The sequence below is a fragment of the Sturnus vulgaris genome, unplaced genomic scaffold, assembly GCF_052056855.1.
Source record: "Sturnus vulgaris isolate bStuVul1 unplaced genomic scaffold, bStuVul1.hap1 Scaffold_195, whole genome shotgun sequence".
NCBI lineage: Eukaryota > Metazoa > Chordata > Aves > Passeriformes > Sturnidae > Sturnus > Sturnus vulgaris.
The window spans coordinates 7,493,231-7,506,626 of NW_028276170.1; the positions used below are offsets into that span (position 1 = coordinate 7,493,231).

General features: G+C 51.1%; 1 protein-coding gene across 1 annotated transcript in view; it reads left to right on the forward strand.

The window, feature by feature from the left end:
• The window catches only part of LOC148218045 (uncharacterized), a 93,963-nt gene extending 80,938 nt beyond the window's left edge, over window positions 1-13,025 (forward strand). The window contains exon 8 of the mRNA XM_088158039.1: window positions 12,436-13,025. Within this exon, the coding sequence (XP_088014165.1) occupies window positions 12,436-13,025 (590 nt within the window). The remainder of the gene's footprint in view (window positions 1-12,435) is intronic.
• The last annotated feature ends 371 nt before the right edge of the window (window positions 13,026-13,396 follow it).

Here is a 13,396-nt window from a genome sequence, read left to right on the forward strand (position 1 = left end):
CACTGAAAAAGCTGTGCTGCCAGAGCAGCCACACTGTCCTGGCTGGGCCCCTTAAAAATTCTGGCACAGCCCCTCAGAATTCTCCACTGTAAACAGCTCTGGCCACCACCTAGCAGGGATCATATGATTATCTGCAGGCCTTGGAACAAGATATTATCTCTTTCACTGTACAGGTGAGTCTTGCAGACCTTCAATTCTCTCTCGAGTGAGACAACAGGCCAGAGTGAAGACACGTAGAGGAACAACATGTGGACCCCAAGGTTAGAGAAGTAGAATTCAGGTCCCAGATGGGAGGGATTGAGGAGATGCCTCACTCTTGGGCTGAAATCCTCTTGTAAGTCTATGGGGAAGATACATCAGACTCTATTTCCCTGTAACTTTTTGAAAAGCACGTGGAGGATGAAGTGTTCAAATTGTAGGCATGAGCAAAAGCATCCATGCTGAACAAGCAGATATTGAAGTAACTTGAACAGAGAGAGATGAGAGTGATGAAGACCCTTTACCCCAGGGAAGAAGAAGAGAAACTCTGTTCCCAGAGATGAAGATGATCTCAGAGACAGATGAAGAGAACCTTTGCTTCTGAACAGCTCATCCTTAAAAGTGTGCCCTATTAGCCAAAGATTGAGCCCTCAAAAACAATTGTGGGGAAAGCTGTAGGTCGAGGGGAGGGACTTTTACACAGGGATGAGATTTCCATTCTCCTGGGCAGCTGATGCACTGTGACTTTGAAGCCACGAGAGAATTGTCTCTTGTGGAGAAGTCTCCATAGCATGACAAAAGAGAGACTCCTCTCCCTAAGTGAACTGGAAAAAGACCATTTTAGAGATGGTAAACTGGCTGAATTGTTCCTGCAGGTTGTCAGTGTAAAGAAAAGAGGGTGTGGAGGGAGGAGTGTTCTGAAGGTTTTATTCTGATTCTTATAATTCTTTTAGTTCTGTTAATAAAGTTCTTTCTTTTATACCCTTTAAAGTTTGAGCCTGCTTTGCCTTCCTCCTAATCTTATCTCACAGCAGGAAATGAGTAAATAATTCTAGTGGAAGATTTGGCCAGCACTAAACCTGTAGTAGCTAACAGCTGGCCTGGAGGCCTTACAGTTATAACTAATCCGAATTATAATTTTATAATGTAAATAATTCTATAACTACTGTAATGATATAACTTGAGCAGTCTGGGCTGTTGGGGAGCAGGTCTAGGCCATCTGGGACACGGGCAGCCATTGGCCATTTAGCCAGGTGGCAACTAATTTAGCCAAGCAGAGCTAACCATGCAGACTTCAAAGGCTATATAGGGAGAACAGCCCTCAATAAAAGTTGGTTTTTGTTGCACAAGCACAGAGGTTTTTGTCATTGCTTCTGTCTCAACTGCAATGAGTGGTGACCCCGATGTGATAGGCAATAGCCCGGCTGTGGGGATAGTGGTGGAGTTGGAACCCCAGTGGGGGAAGGTGACTGGGAAGAGCTGCCAGCAGTCGAGAGCTGTGGAGGTCCAGACCTTGTAAATAGAAGAACGTGCTGGGGACCCTTGTAAATAGAAGATTCTTACAAAAAGAAGAAGCAGATGGAGATATAGGAATGTGATTTTCCAGAGAAGAAATAGAAGGGGATCAGAGCCATGGACTGGACACAGCTGCAAGAGCCGCAGCAGAGACACCTTGGGCAACGTCCACCGGTGAAGTGGCCAGTCAAAATTGGATGTTTCTGCCACTCCTTCCCAGTCAGCCTCATCTCAGCCTCCAGCAGAGTCAATTCCTGCAATCCTCCCATCACCCTGGCAATGGACTCAGCATCTGTCCCCACATGTCCCAATGGCATTAGGGTACACTGTGCACCAGGATCAACTAACACTCTATATTTCTGTAGCTCTGATGTGCCAGGACATCAGATCCACACCACTCAAAAGACCCAGTTTTCCTGTGCCTCTCCCTGGCTAGAGGCAAGGCCCCTCTAGCCCTGGTTATTATTTCCTTCCTGGGCATACATACCAGAGGTTCCATCAAGCGGATCCGACAGATCATCCTCCCTTCTGTATTACCCAACACCTCGGTCATGGGAGGTTGAGACTACCTTCACTTTAGTGGAGCTCCCTCAGTTAGTGTTTTCCTCCTTGAGTTGACACACCTGTGCTGCCAAGACAGAAGTGGGTTTCCCATCCCACCTTCTCATGTCTTCCCCATGGCCACGCAGAAAGAACCGCAGGCAGCTCATGGGGTGTATACTCTCTCTAGCTGGGGGATGTTGGGTTCTGACTTTGGGGTCTGTGACTTGCACAAGTGCCATATGGGAAACTGTTCCTCCTCACCTCTTCCCTCATCTCCTCCTGGAGGCTCTTAATCACAGCACAGACATGAGCCTTCATCAGGCCATTGATCATACTCTTGTAGTTCCTAAGCTTGTTGGCAACAGAATCCACTGTTTCTCGGCTGTTACCAGTATTAATTGTTGCAATCAAGGTGGTGTATTGAGATGGCCCCAGGTTTGCCAGATTCCACAGCATCTGCCCTGTGCACCTGGCCTTGTCAGGGTCATTGTCATGCTGTCCATCCCTCCCAAAGAGCACCTCCAGCACTGCCACTTCTCTCAGCTGTTGGATCCCTTCCTCAAGGGTGCTCCAGCACATTCTCTCTCTGTGGACAAACATCGCTCTTACACTCATTAAAAGTCACTCCAGAGGGAAAGGGATCTGAGTCCTGGGTCAAAGGTCCCAAATTCCTTGCCTCAGTACCATCCAGTTGCACACCTGCACCCATAGGGCCTCAGACCCAAAGTAACCAGGTTGTATAAGCCTCCCAACCTTCCCCTGTTCAGTTGTGTAGACTGTTAGTAGCAAGTTCTCAGATCTCGTTGTTCCTATTGCTTACTTTTCGCTGCAGGAATTATAGTACTGTTAATTGCTCTTTCCCATTGGATCTCTCCCTCAGACCCTGCCTTAATCCCTCCCTGCACCCCAGTGTATAAATATCCCTACCCTACCCTGGACCCTGCTTTTTTCCAGTTCATTCCCAGTACAGTGCACGCCTTCCTGTTTGTTGTTTTCACCTCATTAAAATTCTTTTTCCAGACAATTGGATCAAAACTGTCTCTCTCCATAAAAGTCGTTAGATCCATTTCCCGGGGAAACCACCGGTCAGACTGTACGGGCTTGGACCGGGGGGTTTCGAGCCGAGCAAAAACCCCACGGTGCACAGAGAGAGCCGCGGAAAACCCGAGCAGCGAGGCTTCAAAACGCCCGCGGAATGAACAAGGAGCCTCTCCCCGCCCCGGCCCCGCACACATCCCCTCCCGGGCTGCCGGGGTTTAGATACAATAACCATTCTTTGGGCACAAAGCAGAGGATCATGGAATTACCATCACAATAACTCACTGCAAGAGAATCGTGTACGCACTAATCACATGTAAATATCTATCTATAAAAGCATGTACTGAACTCTGAATACAGCAAGGTGCTCTAGGACAGGAGTGGAGAGGCTGAACGGAAACCAGGAGAGATGGGGAATATACGGACACAGCAAACCCTCCAAGGGCTTTAAACTCATTCCCAGCTTTTCCATGTTTCAAGGGCATTGATTGCTGGATTTGAATAAACTGAGATGTCACTGTGAAAAGCAGAGTAGTCTGGAACCAGACACTGCTGCTGGAGTCAAAGCCTGGACTTGTCACATCTCAGATTTGAAAAGATATTGAATAAAAAATTCCATTTCCCACGACCTTTCCCGGCACATACCTCTTCGCACATTACAAAATACAACTGAATTATTTCTATAGGGTAAAAAATAAAGTAAAATGAGCATTGAAAATATTCCCTGATAAAAAGTGACGTTGAGAAAATACAAAATAATGAAGTGTGTCTAGAAAAGCCGGCTGTGATTTCTCAGGTATTGGGCTCAGGGTCAGCCCAGAGCCGGGCTCTGTCTCCCAGGTGCCCAAGTGCCCGGGCCAGCTCTGAGCAGCCTCTCCCGGCTCTCCAGCCCGGCTTTGCCCCGGCTCTGCCCCGGGCAGGCACTCGGTGTTTCCGTGGTGCCCCTGCCCCGCTCAGCTCCCCGTGCCCTGCAAAGGCGCCGAGGCTGCGCTCGGTGCCCCTGGGTGTCACTGAGCGAGGCACTGACGAGCCCCGGTGCCCGGGCACAGCCCTGAGGGACACCCCTCGTCCCCGGCCTCCCGCGGGACACGGAGCCACTGCCCACAAGGCCCTGGCACGTCCGGCCCGGCCAATTCCTCCTGCCCCGGCCAGCCCGGGCTGCAGCCCCAGGGCTCTGCAGGCCGGGGCTGGGGCTGCCGGCTCCCACCGTGGCCAAAGCCTCCCAGGGCTCTGGCCACGCCAGGGGCTACAAGGCCACGAGGCCGGGGCTGCTCCGGGCCGCTTCCAGGCTGTCCCTCTGCTCTTGGGTGCCAGGGGTGGCCCTTTGTGACACGGGCGTGTGTCAGGGCCCTCGGTGATGCGGGACATTGTGGTGCTGTCATGAATGAGATTGAAATCCATTGAAATCCATTTATCCACTCATCATCAATGAGAGTATTTAAGATCGCTTAAAAATCGGTGACAAGGGCATGAACAAAAGTCAGATTTAATACTGAGCGACAAAATACAACAAGTTCGTTGGCAAGATTTACTCTACTGCCTACAGAACAGCTAAGGCACAACAAGGGAAAACAAGCAACAACCAAACCAAACAAAAACCAGTCAACCAAAACAGAAATGAACTGAGAACTCCCTAGGGGAGTGTGGGTGGGTGTGTGCTGTGTTGAGGTGCATGGGACAAAAGAGAGTGCAGGGAAGGATTAAAAATAGCATGGCGTAAAAATTTTACAACTCTAAAGAACACTTTAACTTCTCCCTTAATTTGTCACTTAACTTACACCTTAGCCCCTGCAATGCAACAGAGGTACAATACTAAACTAATACCTAACTTAACTTATAACTTAACGTTAAGAATTCCACGGAGGAATAACACTTAACAGCATTTAACCTAACTTATAGCTATAACTTGCAAGTTGTACTTAGCAACTTAATAGAAAAACACCACTTAGCTTATGACTTACATTTAACAATCTAGCAATAGAATAATAGAAGTATTTAAGAAAGTTCATAACTATAACTAAACCTTGCATACAGACCTTAGGTATCCAAGGTACTTTCACATCTAGGAAAGTAAGATTTCTCCCAGATTTGCTGTAGCATATGTGCAGGGGCACACACACAGACAGTACACTCAGTGCAAGCAAGGTACCTGGGAAAAATTCCTCTCAGAGCTCAGTGAAATCCTCCCTTCAGATGTTTTTGCCTCTCCCACTGGCCGAAGGATGGGGCCTTGAGCAGTGAGGGTATGGGCCCAGGACACGTCGTGTTTCAGCGATCCTCCAGGCACAGCAAAGCCGAGGGTTTGCTGGCTCTGAGAGGCCCCTCAGAGGGAGACTGCTGGTCACAGCCCACGGTGGCCCAGGAGAGCTCAAAGGTCTCCTTTTGGATTTCTGTTGAGAGGGTCACAAGAGAGTGGGCTCCAGTCATAACCATGTTTCATCCTGGCCTCAGTTTGGGTTGGCACTTTCTCTAGGAGTGGGGGAATGCATCACCACACTGGGATCTCAGGGGTGCCCATGGCCTGGGTGACACTGGCCCAATGCCAGGCACCCACCAAAGCCACTCTGACCCTGCCCCACCCAGCTGCAACAGGGGAGAAAAGGTTTAACCCAGAGTTCCTGGGTTGGTGTAAAAAGGAGAAACATCCCATACGAAACAGCAAAATGTGCATCACAGACCCAGCCTGGGCATGGAGAGGAAATTTATTACCAACCAAATCACGGCAGGACAAGAAGAAGGGAAAGAAATCTCTCAAACCCCTTCCCCCTCACCCAATGGGGGTCACTGGGGATGATCCAACACCGATCCTCCCATGGGAGATGGAGCTGGAGCACAGCACGAAGCTCTTCCCACACTTGGGCACTTACAGGACTTCCCTTAGTGCTGGGTCCTTTGGTGTTGGGTCAAGTGAGAGCTCTGTGAGAAGCTCTTCCCACACTCAGGACACTCGTAGGGCCTCTCCCCAGTGTGGATGCGCCGGTGCCTGATGAGGGTGGAGTTGAGATTGAATCCCTTCCCGCAGTCGGGGCAGCGGAAGGGCCTCTCCTCTGTGTGAATCCGCTCATGTAAAAGGACATGGGAGCTGCTCTGAAACCTCTTCCCACACTTGGGACACTCGTAGGGCCTCTCCCCAGTGTGGATGCGCTGGTGTTTTCTCAGGTTGGAGCTCCATCCAAAGCTCTTCCCACATTCCAAGCAGGTGTAGGGCCGTTCCCCTGTGTGAACCACCTGGTGTGGCAACAGGTCATAGATGTCTCTGAAGCTCTTCCCACATTCCCCACACTCATAGGGCTTTTCCCCAGTGTGGGTCACCTGTTGCCGGATCAGCTGGGAGCTGTAGCTGAAACCCTTCCCACATTCCAAGCACTTGTGGGGCTTCTTCCCTCCAGGAGGCTTCTTCATCAGCTCTGAGCTCTGCCTGGATCTCCGGCCGCCTTCCCGGCTCAGGGAGGGTCTTTCCTCCTCGCAGCTCCCTGGGCTGGGTTTGCAGCCCCTCCTCGAGAGAGATCTCCGGGGCTTTTCTGCCTCCTCCATCCCCGCACACCTGAGGAATGCAAATTCCTGGTTTAGGGGGAAATAACAAGAACAGAGCTCCATAAACTGGGTGTTCCTCCTTGCCCAAGTTCATCTCTGGAAGTCATTGAGCATCTTGTGTCTCTAATAACCTCCCAAACACCAAGATTCCCACCCAAAATCCTCCAAACTTTAAGACACAGATCAAAACCTCCCCAAATATCAAGCTTCAGCCAAAATCCCCCCCAAAATTGTGCTGATTCGAAAGCAAAACCAGTGAAAGACTCCAAGTCAGAAATACAGTTTTATAGGAAAAGAGATAAATTCATGCAATAGTAAAAAAGAAAACAACTGACAGAATCAGAATACAACCTGACACCCCGCTAGTTAGGGTGGTGGTAGCAGTCCCGATGAAGTGGTCTTGTTGTAGTAGTGATGCTGTAGAAAGGTCTGGTAGCTCTTGTCCTCTGGAAACCAGTGGGTAAGGGCTGCCTTGGTGTTCCCAATCTCACATTTTATCTAGGTAGGAAAGGCTTGGCTCCTCCCCCTGGCTGGAACATCTCCCAATGGGATGATGGAATTTTATCAGTCATGCAGTGGCACTCAATGGCCCATTAACAGAAGATATCTTCCTGGAGGAAGGATGGGTTGTGGAAATGATAAAGAACACTGCCCCACCTGGTTTTAACAGATGGCCCATTAGCAGAGGATATCTCCCACAGAGATAAGGATCCCTGCTCCACCTGTTTTTTACCACCACTCTTTGTTCTTTTGTTTCTTCTTGGGACCTCTGACTGGTTACTTCATGTTTGCTGCTGATTTCTTCTCCCTTTTGAGGATGAAAATGGTAAAAGTGTCTTTGACCTGCCTTGCTGGATATTGTGAAGATGAAGAGTCATCTACTGCAAGTGGAAGTGTCACAGGTGGAGCAGAGTTCTGTGAGTGCTGTATCAAACCAGACCTCGTCAGACTTGCCAGAACAACTGGTCCATGCTGCCCTTCACTGCTCTGCCTGTTCCCCACTGTTTCATGCCAGAGTAATTTAACTGCTGTTAATTGGGTGTGTGTTTCACTCGAGCCAGTCCAGCAGAACCAGCAGAAAGCAGCCCCAGAATGAATGGGGCTCTGCAGAGGAGCCCCAGACTATTCATCAGCCTGCCCGCAGAACTGGCTCCAACTCTGAACCCTTGTGACCACACTCTGAAGAAGACACAATTCTGATATTTCTGAGGCACTTATGACTGAGGCACTGCATGTGCTTGTGCAGGTAACAATCCCAAAGTTCTTTCTGTCAGGAAAATTAATCCACAAATACCAGAGGTTTATGTCCAAAAAGGAGACAGAGGAGTCCTTTTTGCTTTATTCCAATAAAGGGAGAGGCCATGGGACATTCCCCTGGGATCTCTCAAATTTTTGGAGGACGCAGCCTCCTTTTTATCCTATTTTCCCGGCCGCATTTCCCTCTCTCTTTCCCCATTGGCTGAGGTACTTGAGAGGCGCAGACTTCCCGGAACGCCTGATACCTGAAATTCCCCTCTATTGTATAACCCTCCCTTTTCATTTGTATTTTTTATATAATTCATAGTTCCCCCCTCCCCTTGCTTCTTTCATCTTTTGATATCCAACTTGATTTATCAGCAGCCCTACAGTTTGTTTGTAAAGGCAAACATCTTTTTCCATTCATCAATCGGTGGAATCCATCCCATTGTTTCTTTTATCTCTCAGTGCTAGCCTTATCTATAGGCTGATCCAGAGCTCATTTGTAAAGACAAATTCAACATTCCTCTCAGCCCAGAGGAGGATCTAGCACAAAATATTCTCCCTGTGTACTGCACGACAAAAAATATTCAGGGGAAAATACAGTGGCATCTGAGGCTTGTGGAATTCCCAGAATACTGAGCCTGCAGAGGAGGCAAACAGCCCTGGCAGTGCCTGAGGGGACTTCTCCTCACAGACTCCTCTCAAAGTGTGTCACTTCAGCACGGGAAGGCTTTCAAACCTTTGCCTTTCCTTCCTCCTGTGCTAAAATTTAAGGCTCCTCCTGAGAAAATACTGAGCTACAAAGAGTTCTCCATTCCTCAACAAAGCTACTCAGGTGCTCAACTTAAGAAAGAGCAAAACAAAAGGTATTCAGTAATTTCCCATCAAGGCCTATTTGCAGAGAAACCCCATCATATGGGACCGAATATTTATTAACACCAGTTCACTCAAAAGAAACCCAACCCTGTATTAAGCAGCGTTTTAAACGAACTTGAATTCTTTTTCCTCACATATCAGCTGGACTGGTTTGTTCCTTTTTTGTCCTAGAGAGAATATTAGAACGATTTGCTCTTGACAGGACTCCTTGGGTGGCCCCCAGCCCTGGCTCCTCACCACGCCTTGCCTGGGCTGTTAACGCAGCCTGTCAGCACCGCCTGACTTTGGCAGCCTGTTCAGACCTCGGGCACGGCTGGTGCCACGGTCTCCTCTGGTGCCACGGTCCCCTCTGGTGCCACGGTCCCCTCTGGCTCCTGGCATATCCCTGCTGCTGGAGGAGCCCTGCTCGTGCTGCTGCCTGCGTTCAACAACCCCGGTCCTGCTCCCCAGGCAAAGAGAGACCAAAATCACTGCTTTGGGCAGCTCGTTTGAACGAGTTGAACACTTACTCATCTCTAACACAGACGTCTTAACACCCACACACCAACACCTGGAAGTCACCTCATCTATAGAGGTGAGGAAGCCTGAGCGAACAGAAGGTCGACGTTCAAGCACATTTGTGGGACACATATTGAGAAAGTAAGAAAATTACAGCCTGAATAATATTCCAGGCTGGAGCTTTTCAGCTCTGTTCCCAGCCGATAAGCTGGTCCAGCTCAAGGCTAGGGAGAATTTCTCCCAGGCTGATAATTTGGTCAAAATAAAAAGGAATTAGTAACAAAGATAGAACAGCTGTTGTGATGTGTGACCAGGCCCTGGGAATGGGGTGTCTTCTCTCTGAACCAATCACCTTTTCTCTACTCTGGGAATTACGAGTCATGCTATAAACCAAGTGTATTTCTGAATAAACTTGTCTCTTTCTTCCTGTCATGAAAGATGACCATGTAGCTGTGCATCTTATTTCCGCCGCACTTAAAGGGTTAAAACCCGATTCCACGCCTACACACATTGGGTTTTTAATTTAGTGGAAGCGCCTTACTTGTCAAACTGGATTGTGCGATGCTATTGTCTTGCTTGTGTTAGAGAGAAACCAGGGAGAAATTAGCTAAGAAATAAGAACCACACTTGGGGCTCGGGCTTGTCAGACAAAGGGAGCAGGGCGGCACCTGCCCGCTTTGCCCGAGTCCCTGCTCCTGCCGGACAAAGGCGGACGCGGCTCCGTGCGGGGCGAGCCGGGCGCTCCGTGCCGGGGCCGAAGCCGAGCGCTCGGGCGGGCGGCGCTCAGGATGCTCGGGCAGCGCCGCGGGCCGGGCGGGCGCGATGGAGCCGCCTGAGGGCTGGGACCCCTCCGGGCGGCCGGCCCGGCGCACGCAGTGGCTGCTCAGCGCCCTCGCCCACCGCTACGGGCTGGAGCGCGGCGTGGAGAACGAGATGGTCGTGCTGGCCAGCGGCCCGGAGCAGTCCCTGCAGGAGATCTTCCAGCAGCGGGACTGCGCCGGGCCGGGCCGCATCCCCGGCGAGGAGTCCCGCACGCTGTGCCGGGCGCTGGCGCCGGAGGAGGCGGCGGAGCCCGAGGAGTGCGCGGGGCTGTAGGACGGGCTCTGGGCCGAGCTCACCTTCCGCCAGCTCCACGCGCGGCTCTGCGGCCACTTCAGCACCCGCGCGGGGCCGCGGCTGCCGCTGGGCCGGGAGGGCGAGCACATCGAGAGCCACATCCGCCCGCGCAGCCCCCGCCGAGCCCGAGCGGCGGCCGCCGGGGCCCTGCTCCCGAGAGCGCTGCGAGGAGATGGGGGCGCTGGAGCGGGCCGAGGAGCGCATGGCCGAGCTGCAGCAGGAGAAGGGCAGCCTGCGGCAGCTGCTGGAGGACGTGCGGGCCGCCCTGCAGAGCAGCGATGCGCGGTGCCCGGCGCTGCGGCTGAGTCCGGGCCGGCTTCTGCACCGCGCTCCCGGCGGCGCCTCGGGTGGCCCCGAGCGCTTCAGGAGAGATGCTGCTCTCGGAAAGTCAGTGTTTAGAACACCTCCACCTCCGTACTGAGACCGAAGTTGCTCGTTCATCCTCGGCATTAACTTTCCAGCAAAGTTTAGTTACAAGGGTGGCTTTCAGGAGAAATGTATGGCATCGGTGTGCCATTAAATATGTTTGTGATGAGCACTGTTCAAAGTGTAGGGGAGTTCAGCTTAACAAACCCACGTGTACAATGCTGCTGCTGCTTCTCCTGCACGTGCAGCCAGGATGTGCTGATAGCAGATGCTGGGTATGCACTGCTGCAGTTTTTTCCTGAAGTAAGAAAGAACTTTGGAATTCTTCCCTGCACAAGCACGTGCCTCAGTCATAAGTGCCTCAGAAATAGCAGAAGTTTGTCTTCTTCAGAGTGTGGTCACAAGGGTTCAGAGTTGGAGCCAGTTCTGTGGGCAGGCTGATGAATAGTCTGGGGCTCCTCTGCAGAGCCCCATTCATTCTGGGGCTGCTTTCTGCTGGTTCTGCTGGACTGGCTCGAGTGAAACACACACCCAATTAACAGCAGTTAAATTACTCTGGCATGAAACAGTGGGGAACAGGCAGAGCAGTGAAGGGCAGCATGGACCAGTTGTTCTGGCAGGTCTGACGAGGTCTGGTTTGATACAGCACTCACAGAACTCTGCTCCACCTGTGACACTTCCACTTGCAGTAGATGACTGTTCCTCTTCACTATATCCAGCAAGGCAGGTCAAAGACACTTTTACCATTTTCATCTTCAAAAGGGAGAAGAAATCAGCAGCAAACATGAAGTAACCGGTCAGAGGTCCAGGGAATAAACAAAAGAACAAAGAGTAGTGGAAAAAAACAGGTGGAACAGTGATCCTTATCTCTGTGGGAGAGATCCTCTGCTAATGGGCCATCTGGTAAAACCAGGTAGGGCAGTGTTCTTTATCTTTTCCACAACCCATCCTTCCTCCAGGAAGATATCTTCTGTTAATGGGTCATTGAGTGCCACTGCATGACTGATAAAATTCCATCATCCCATTGGGAGATGCTCCAGCCAGGGGGAGGAGCCAAGCCTTTCCTACCTAGATAAAATCTGAGATTTGGAGCACCAAGGCAGCCCTTCCCCACTGGTTTCCAGAGGACAAGAGCTACCAGACCTTTCTACAGCATCACTACTACAACAAGACCACTTCATTGGGACTGCTACCACCACCCTAACTAGCGGGGAGTCAGGTTGTATTCTGATTCTGTCAATTGTTTTCTTTTGTACTATTGCATGTATTTTATTTCTCTTCTCTTTTTCCCTCTAAAATTGTATTTCAGATTTGGAGTCTCTCACTGGTTTTGCTTTCAAACCAGAACAGTTTTGGAGGGGATTTTGGCTGAAGCTTGATATTTGGGGAGTTTTTGATCCGTGTGTTAAAGTTTGGAGGATTTTGGGTGGGAGTCTTGGTGTTTGGGAGGTTATTAGGGACACAAGATGCTCAATGACTTCCAGAGATGAACTTGGGCAAGGAGGAACACCCAGTTTATGGAGCTCTCTTCTTGTTATTTCCCTCTAAACCAGGAATTTTCATTCCCCAGGTGTGCGGGGATGGAGGAGGCAGAAAAGCCCTGGAGATCTCTCAGGAGGAGGGGCTGCAAACCCAGCCCAGGGAGCTGCGAGGAGTAAAGGCCCTCCCTGAGACAGGAAGGCGGCCGGAGATCCAGGCAGAGCTCAGAGCTGGTGGAGAAGCCTTCTGGAGGGGAGAAGCCCCACAAGTGCTTGCAATGTGAGAAGAGTTTCAGGTGGAGCTCTGATCTGATCCAGCACCAGAGGATGCACACTGTGGAGAAGCCCTACGAGTGTGGGGAATGTGGGAAGAGCTTCAGAGACAGGTCCCGTCTTATCCGGCACCAGAGGATCCACACTGGGGAAAAGCCCTACGAGTGTGGGAAATGTGGGAAGGGCTTCACAAGGATCTCTCACCTGATGTGGCACCAGGTGATCCACACAGGGGAACGGCCCTACACCTGCTTGGAATGTGGGATGAGCTTTGGCTGGAGCTCTGCCCTGAGAAAACACCAGCGCATCCACACCGGGGAGAGGCCCTACGAGTGTCCCAAATGTGGGAAGAGGTTTCAGACCAGCTCCAATCTCCTCCTACACGAGTGGATTCACACAGAGGAGAGGCCCTTCCGCTGCCCCGACTGCGGGAAGGGATTCAATCTCAACTCCACCCTCATCAAGCACCGGCGCATCCACACTGGGGAGAGGCCCTACGAGTGTCCTGAGTGTGGGAAGAGCTTCTCACAGAGCTCTCACTTGACCCGACACCAACGGAGTCACCACTAATGGAAGCCCTGTGAGTGCCCCGAGTGTGGGAAGAGCTTCGTGCTGTGCTCCAGCTCCATCCCCCATGGGAGGATCGGTGTTGGATGATCCCCAGTGACCCCCATTGGGCAGAACCCTGGTGATCCGTGGTCCTGGTGATCCCCATTGGGTGGGGGAAGAGGTTGGAGATATTCCTTTCCCTTCTCCTTGTGCTGCTGTGATTTGATTGTAATAAATTCCGTTGCTGTGCCCAGGCTGGGTCTGTTGTTCCCATGCAGGTGCTCGGGGTGGGATCTCTCCCATTGCTTCTCTCAACTCCCAGGCTTCTCATCAGCCAATCAGAGAAAGCGCCAAAATAATTGAGCCAATCAGAGCGCGCGGCGCTGATGACT